The 8,272-nt window shown below is 40.9% G+C and overlaps 1 gene segment (V, D, J or C); it reads left to right on the top strand.

The window, feature by feature from the left end:
* The first annotated feature begins 4,487 nt into the window (after window positions 1-4,487).
* LOC102812398 lies at window positions 4,488-5,238 on the top strand. The segment is given in 2 exon segments: window positions 4,488-4,536; window positions 4,889-5,238. Coding segments are annotated over 2 exon segments (399 nt in total).
* Window positions 5,239-8,272: the final 3,034 nt, after the last annotated feature.

Below are 8,272 nucleotides of genomic sequence, written 5' to 3'. Positions count from 1 at the left end.
CTCATGGAGTCCTAGTATGGTGCTGTGTGTTAATGCACTGGACTGCAAGGTCGGTTTAAACAGCAAGGTCAGTGGCTCAAACTCACCAGCCACTCCTCAGAATCACTATACAGGGTCACTAAGACTCAATGGCATTTAACAACAACAACATAAATGCTCACAGAGCACTCCACTCCACCATATCCCTCAGTGAGCAGGAAATCAACTCTTGCTCCATGGACCAGCTAGCCTAGCTCTCCATCCCATAGCCTTCTCTATGCTCTGCTAGTCACACTCCAGCTCATCCTGTCTCTCCCAAAACCAGTGTTGGCATCTCATCTGAGTCACAGGAATATAATTTTCTTCAGGTCAGTATCTTTTCTAAGTTCTTAACTATATATTAGTATTTTGTTCTTAACTAATTTGCTGGGTTATAGAGAACATGAGTCATTTTGTGCTCCCTATAGAATCTGCCCTACTGATGGGTATAATGGTACTTGCTTCAGAAATACTGGTGAGAAGAATCGAGGTCAAGACTCACTGGGCCCACTCTCTAAAATCCTCTAGGATGTTTTATCATGAAAATTATATTATACAGCACACAAAGCCCTCAGTCCTCAAGAGACCACGGGCTGATTTTATCAATACTGGGCAGAGTAACCACTATTGATATCTGCTTCACTCTGAATTATATAAAACCCATATTTTTCAGAGTAGAACAGGGCTCCATAGGGTTTTCATTGGCTGATTTCTGAAATCATGGAACTTTTTTTTTTTCATGCTCACTCTGAGTGCACTTCAACCCCCAATCTTTCTGTTTACTATCAAGCCCATTAACTGCTTGCATGCCCCAGGAACCTAGAAAAAACTCAAAAAAGACACAGAAAAAGTGAAAAACACAATCATCCAACTTGACCCCTTAGACTAACACAGAGCACTCTGCCCAACAACAAAACAATACACATATTTTACAAAGCACATGGAACATTCTCTAAAATAGTCCATATGATAGACCACAAAGCAAGCCACAATACGCTCAGAAACATAAAAGTACTGGAAGTTGTCTTCACAGATCACCAACATAAAATTAGAAATCAGCAATAGGTAGATGAAGGATAAACCTGCACTGAAATTTAATAACACCCAGCTTAGATGCTCCTTGGTAGAAGAAGGAATTAAAAAATAAAATAAAAATCCTTGAATCAAAGAAGAATGTAACAAAACATACCAAACTCTTTTAGGGAACAGCAAAAGCAGTGTTCAGAGAGCACTTTATAGTAACAAAGACACGACCAAAGAAGAAAATCAGCACCTTAGCCTGACATTTCCAACAATAAGAAAAGCAGCAGCAAAGTAAGCCCATAACTACCAAAAGAAAGGAAATAGTTCAGATCAGACCAGAAATAAATCAAACTGAAAACAGAAAAACAACATAAAGAATCAATATGACAAAAACCTGGTCCTTTGAAAGACTTAATACAATTGACAAACCACTAGCAAATCTAATAAAGAAAAAGAGAAGATGCAAATAATACAAACAAGAAATTATAGGGCAGACAATAAAACAGAGCCAACAAAATATGAACAGAATACTATGATCAATTGTACTCAAAGTATGTTGAAAAGCAAGGAGATTCTATGGGAAAATGGTGTATCCCCCTTTTCAAAATGTTGATTAAAATAAATTCTACAGTCAGAGTGTGGCTAAAAACCATGAGATGTTGAACTGATGAACCCCGGTTAGTAAAGGCAGTTTGGAGCAGACTTGCCAGCAGAGATTGTCCTAGGGAACAATATGGGAATCCTTTGCTGAATGCAGCAGTATGAAAGAGCAAAGGAGGTGGGACTTGTTTGTGAGCAAAGCTACTTACGATGTGTCAGTATTCTATAATTGTCTTCTATTTTGTTATGCTATGCAATTTTCCTATCTGTTGTAAATCCTAACCTTTATGATGATGCTGGTGGTGTTGCTGATTATGTGCCTAGGAGTTGGTTCTGAATCAGCAATCCTGTCGTGTCTTCACAGGAACAGACACTCTCGTCTTTCTCAGGCTGAGTGGCTGGTAGATTCGAACTGGTGACCTTGCAGTTAGCAGCCCAACTCCTAACCCACTATGCTCCCAGATTTCTTTGAATGATGTTAATGAGGAAGAATTAGTAGCAGGTCAGTCAGTCTCCTTTGGGTGGTGGTGGTGGTTGTGTGACACCAATCCAATTCTGACTCATAGCCACCCTGTATATGGTTTCTGAAGCTACAAATCTTTATGGGAGCAGTAAACCTCATTTTTCTCCCATGGAGTGACTGGTAGATTCGAAATGCCACATAGACTGTTTAAGCAGGCCAGCAAGGTCAGTTTGAACTGCAAGTTCAGTAATTCAAGTTGACCAGCTGTTCCTTGAAAACCCTATATACGCTCACTATGGGTTAGAATCAACCCGACAGCACTTCACAACTACACATCTGTATAAGAGCAGACTGACCCATCTTTCGCACACTGGGTGGGACAGCTGTGTGAAAATCACAGACCTTTTGGTTAGTAGCCCAGAGCGTCACCACTGCGTCACCAGGGATTCTTGATAGATAATTAGGAAGGCAGGTCTTCTCACGTCTAAACCCACGGACATCCAGTGGATTAGGATTCATAGCGACCGGGCCCAGGGCTTCTGAGGCTAGAAATCTGTATGAGTGCAGGAAACCTCATTTTTGTCAAACAAAAGGGATAGTGGGTTCGAACTGTTAACGTTGCAATGAGCAGATATGGTTTTTTGTTTTGTTTTTTTGCTATGTTATCAGTTTACATCATAAGAAAAGAACAGTCAAAGAAACAAAACATATAAAATGGAATAACAAAAAAGGCAAATGAAATGTTAATTCATGAAAGATGGTCCATGCAACAATGCTCTCAGCATCTTTACTTTGTGCTTAATGATTTGATCCCACACAAAGAGTCCTGGTAGTGTCTAAAAGTCGGGAGTTCAAATCTGTCACATGTTCTGTGGGAGAAAGATGAGACTTCTGCTGTGACGCTGTGTGTTAATGTCCTGGACTACAAAGCTGGTTTGAACCACAAGATCAGTGGTTCAAGCTCACGAGTTGCTCCTTGGAAACCCTACACAGGGTCGCTATGGTTTGGAACTGACTTGATAACACTTAACAACAACAATGACTTACAGATTCGGAAATCCTAAATAGGGTTTCCAAAACAAAAAAATAAGAGTGATTTAGGATTTAGAACCCCCAAGATTTCATAGAACTACAAATCTTAAAATGACTTCAGGTTTTATCTGAGGGATAATGATTACTTTGCTAAATAAATTGAAACAAAAATGCTTTTAGTTGTTGTTACTTGACAGCACTTCACAACAACAACAAATATTCAGCAAAGCATGGTGAACCGCAAGGTGGGTGGCTCAAGCACATCAGCCACTCTATGGAAACCCTATACAGGGCATTATGGGTCAGAACCAACTCAACAGAACTTAGCAATAACAACATATTCAGCCTTACTTCTATCAGTCTGACATATGAAGAATCACCAGGTATTCCCTGTTTTAATGAATTTGTGCCTAAGTTTCACCCGTCTTTAAAGGAAAGCCTGCAGAGCTGTTAGCAATAACAGGCTCCTCCAAGACATGAATACAGGACACAATTCTTATCTTCTCGCATACAGAGTCTGTTTTTATCTGTAGACTCATTTTACTGAGGGTGCCCAATATCCAGGCCAAGAGAGAGACATAGGTTCTCACACAAGAGATTGAAGTTTTAAAGGATTTGGTTTCAACTCACAAGAAAAACTCAAAATGGGAAGAGAGATATGTAGAGAGAGAGAGGGAGAACAACCTAGAAATACACCATGTTGTTACAATTGTTTCTCAGGGATTTCAAATTCACTCCCCGAGCTAGCATACTGTGTTCCCTATCTCAAAAAGTAGATGGAAAAAAAGACATTTTTTCTCTTGTTAAACTGTTTGATTTGAATGCCCGTTTAGGGCTTAATACAATGGGTCCCAGGAAGAGATCATTCCCAACATATGCATCTAACACTTAAAGATAATTAGCAGATAGCAGACAATCTTACCAATCCTCTTATTGGAGACACACTATGGATCATGATAAAGGGTAAGGGAACTATTTATTTTTCTAGATTCTTTGGGTGCAAACAAAACCCAAATGGAATTTATCTTCCAGAGTTTGAAGCTTGGACCTTTTGCACCTCTTTAGGGTCTCTGATGCATTCTTCCAGTGACAAGATCATTTGAAATGTAACCTGAAGAGGGAACCAACCTTTCATTGTTAACCCTGAATGCCCTTTCTCTTTTCTGCAAACATAGACACATTTTACTTTATTTTAATCACAAGAAAGACCCACCCTCCCTTTTGCTCTTTCCACACTGCTGATGAAATTTACATATTGTTCCCCTGGGAGGACCTTCCCTTGAAAGTCTGAGATAAAAGGTCAGCTGGATTCTGTCTTACTTATTAAGACTCATCAGTTCAACATCTCAAAATGAGATCCTCTGTTCAGCTCCTGGGGCTGTTTATGCTCTGGATTCCTGGTGAGTACAGACAGGAGGAAGAGGAGAAGGGGTGGAGAAGAGGAGTCTACTCTGGAAATTGGACATATTGATTCCTTCAGAAATGGGCTTGTAAATGCTGCATTGGAAATATGACAAAGAATTGAGAAGGATCCAAGATCTGTTCTCTGGAAAAACTGCCACAACAAAATAGGGGTGACATTAGGAAAACTAGATAACTTGGAGTATGAAGAATAAAACTGTACATGCAAAAATAAAAGTTGGAAAATATGAAAGCATATTTTCAAACAAACAAAAAAAATCACAGAAAGCAATCCTGAAAATGACACATAATGTTTGGATATAACTTTGTTTTACTCTTTTGTTATTTTAGTCTCTAGTGGAGATACTGTGCTGACCCAGAGTCCACTCACCCTGCCCATCACACTTGGAGACTCAGCCACCATCTCTTGCAAGTTGAGTGAAAGCCTTGAAGACAGTTACGGATACACCTATTTGAACTGGTACCAACAGAAACCAGGCCAAGCTCCACGGCTTCTGATCTATGAGGTTTCCAACAGGTTCACTGGGGTCCCAGACAGGTTCAGCGGCAGTGGGTCTGTTAGAGATTTCACTCTGAAAATCAGCAGAGTGGAGGCTGAGGATGTTGCAGTTTATTACTGTCAGCAAGATATAGAAAGTCCTCCCACAGTGATACAGTCCTGTACAAAAACCTGTGGTTAATGTGGTCCAGCAGTCCATATGTGTGGCATGTCTGAGAGCAGCCACAGTGCATTCTCTGACTCTGCTGAAGAGGAAGATGAGTCAGGAGGATGGGTTGGGACTGAGGCAGGATAAGGGGAAGGTTTATTTATACAGATGTCAGGATCTAGGCTTAATGGAACACCAAATAAATGTGATATGTGCAAAAAAAAAGTAACTGGTTCAAAGCCATGTGTGTACAAAAATTAATTGGTTCCAAACAATCTAAGTGCCTATCATTCGGTGAACAGATAAGCATCAATAGCTGGATGGATAAACAATGGTGCCTACATGAACTATTGTGTAATCTTAAAGAATAATGGAAAATCTGTAAAACACCTCATCATGTGGATGAATTTAGATAATACTAACCGGGAGACCTGGTGTGGCACTGTGATTTAATGTGCCAGACTGCAAAGTGATTTGAACAGCAAGGACGGTGTTTCAAGCTCACCAGCAGCTCCTTGGGTCGCCATGGGTCAGAACCGACTTGACGGTACATAATAACAACATCAACACTGAGTGGAATTATTTCACTCACAAAAGGACAAATACGATATGTCGGAGTCCTGCCTCGACATAGGGGTTCGCTTCACGAACTAGGGAGATCTGGTGGCGACAGAGATAGAGAAAGAATACACACAAAGACACAACAAGAGAGACAAAAAGACACCCGGAGACCAGAGTGGATGAGACACTGGCGTCAGACAGATCCTGCATTGTAAACATCATGGCTAGGCAGGCAGTATGCAATGCCTTTCCAACTGCAATGCCTGTCCGTAATGCATGCCCTGCAAGCTGTAACGCATGCGGGCTTCAGTCTGCGTCTCCTTTTTATTGCAAGGAAGAACTTTACACAAAGGAAGGCGGGGTTTATTAAGAAGTGAAATGTGATTAATCGTTCAAAACAGGACACCATGATTTACAGGAACAAATTCTAAAACATACATCACAAATTGTCTTGATAATCTAACAACCTTAATTTTCTAGCAATTCAAGCAAATTGTTATATAGTACTTTGTAGGTTCGAATCCCAAGGCAGAAACTCGAGGTTTCTCAAGCCTAATTAACATACCTATAGCACCTAATCTTCAGTGAGAAAAGGATTCAAAAGGTCTAAAAGGAATCCAGCTGTTTCGGCTACCTGGCCAAGGCTTGCAGGAGGAAGGAGGACACCTATGTTAATGGTCTGCACCTGAGAAGGATCTGAGAAGGCTGACAACCATTATTCTTTGAACAAAACCCTGGAATTCACCAATCTACTCTGAGTTAATTCCTTGGGCAGTCTGTCTCCAGAGCTTCCCAGCAAACTTGCCCTAGGAACTTTTAGGCCTCTGCTTTAGAAGAAGTTTTTGTTTTAATATTTATCCATGGGTATCAAGGGCTCGTGTATTAAGTTAATATCAAACACAACTGAATAATCTGATAAAGAACAGCTATGTTTGCCAGGTGGCCAGAGTTTGTTCCTCAGAGAGATTTGTTCCCAGAATCTTAAGCACTGCCAACACAGTGAAGACATTAAGAGAGGCACATAAAAAAACATTTTCTCAGAAGCTACAATTACTGGAGTTCAAGCATAGAATGAATTAATAGGACTAAAGCAAATTATACAGTGCTAGCCCAACAGTGAGTTCGTAAAAGCCAATGAACCCAGGACATCCGGAGGTTACTTCCTTGGGCCCTCAGGGTCTCTGGCTAGCAAGCCTGAGTGGTGCCGCTGTGTTGGTTTTTCGTCCATGACACAGGGCCTCAACATCTCAGTGACTGCGGTCTGCAACAACGATATGACTCCACTATTAAAAAAAAAAAAGGCAAGGTTTCCACACGGAATGAAACATTTTTTGATGGCTCAAGGATAGGTTGCTGTGGTTAATGCCAGCCTGTTGATTCCTACTCACAGCGACCCACTATGGGGTTTTGCAGGAATGTTAGTTGAGCTTGAACTACCAATCCTATGGTGCAGACTGACCTGCAACCCAGTGCTCCATGCTACATTGGCACACCAGGATTCCAGTTACTAGATAATAACTAGATGATATTTTTGTTGTTAAGTGCCAACAAGTCAATTCTGACTCATAGAGATCTTGTAAAGAATTTCAGGAAGCACCTGGTAGGTTTGAATCATTGATCTTACATCTAGCAGTCCAGTGCTTATCCAGGAGAATGTGAGAAAAATAAGAAATTGCACTTAACCCATTTCCTGTATGAATCTGCTCTGCCAGAACTTCTTCTCTCAAAACTTGAAGATGAATATACCATGTTTGGCCAGCTGGTCACCATTCAGTCTCCTTCCCTCGCCATCTCTGCTCATCGTCTCCTCCAAGCAGGATAATGACCTTGCTAAGTATCTTCTATCATCTTTATCTTTAACATGGAGTCTTGAAGAACATTTCACAGTATCTCCTTTCTCTATAGTTTCCTGAGGAGTTGTCAAAAAACGGACCCTACCATAAAATTTATCAGGAGATGGAATGTATTCACTACTGTCTATGAGCTCCGTCAGGCAGAACTTCAGACAGAAATGAAGAAAAGAGAGCACACAGTGAGAGCAACAGCACCTCCACCCTGGACACCAACACAGGTCAGAGGACCATAGAGTTAGGGACCAGATACCTTCAGTACAGCTGCACTTGGGCTATAGAGAATTGAGTGAGTATGACTTCATTCCCAGTATCTGCTTCCCAGGCAAGGAGAGCCCCAAGGCTTTGAAAGTTGTTTAGATTCTAATACCTAAATAGAATGGTTATAACAGCTCCTGCTTAAAATATTAAGAGTGGTTCATGTTTGAAATATGAGCTCTGATTAACACTAAACCCCAGCACTATAATTTCTGTCCTTCATTAAATGAGGACAGGCACTGTCTATGTCTGTGCTACTGGGACTAAGGAGAAGCAATCCCAGTACGGATGCTGAGAAGTCAGCCTAGCTCCTACTACAAAAACAAGAAAGGATCTTCACAGAGTGGTTGCATCTGGAAAGATAGTAAGCAGAAAGAGGCACAAAGAGAAGCAGCTGG

This window comes from Chrysochloris asiatica, unplaced genomic scaffold (genome assembly GCF_000296735.1).
Source record: "Chrysochloris asiatica unplaced genomic scaffold, ChrAsi1.0 scaffold00608, whole genome shotgun sequence".
Lineage (NCBI taxonomy): Eukaryota > Metazoa > Chordata > Mammalia > Afrosoricida > Chrysochloridae > Chrysochloris > Chrysochloris asiatica.
Note: the sequence above shows the minus strand (reverse complement) of the source record. Positions and strands in the feature narration are given on the sequence as shown.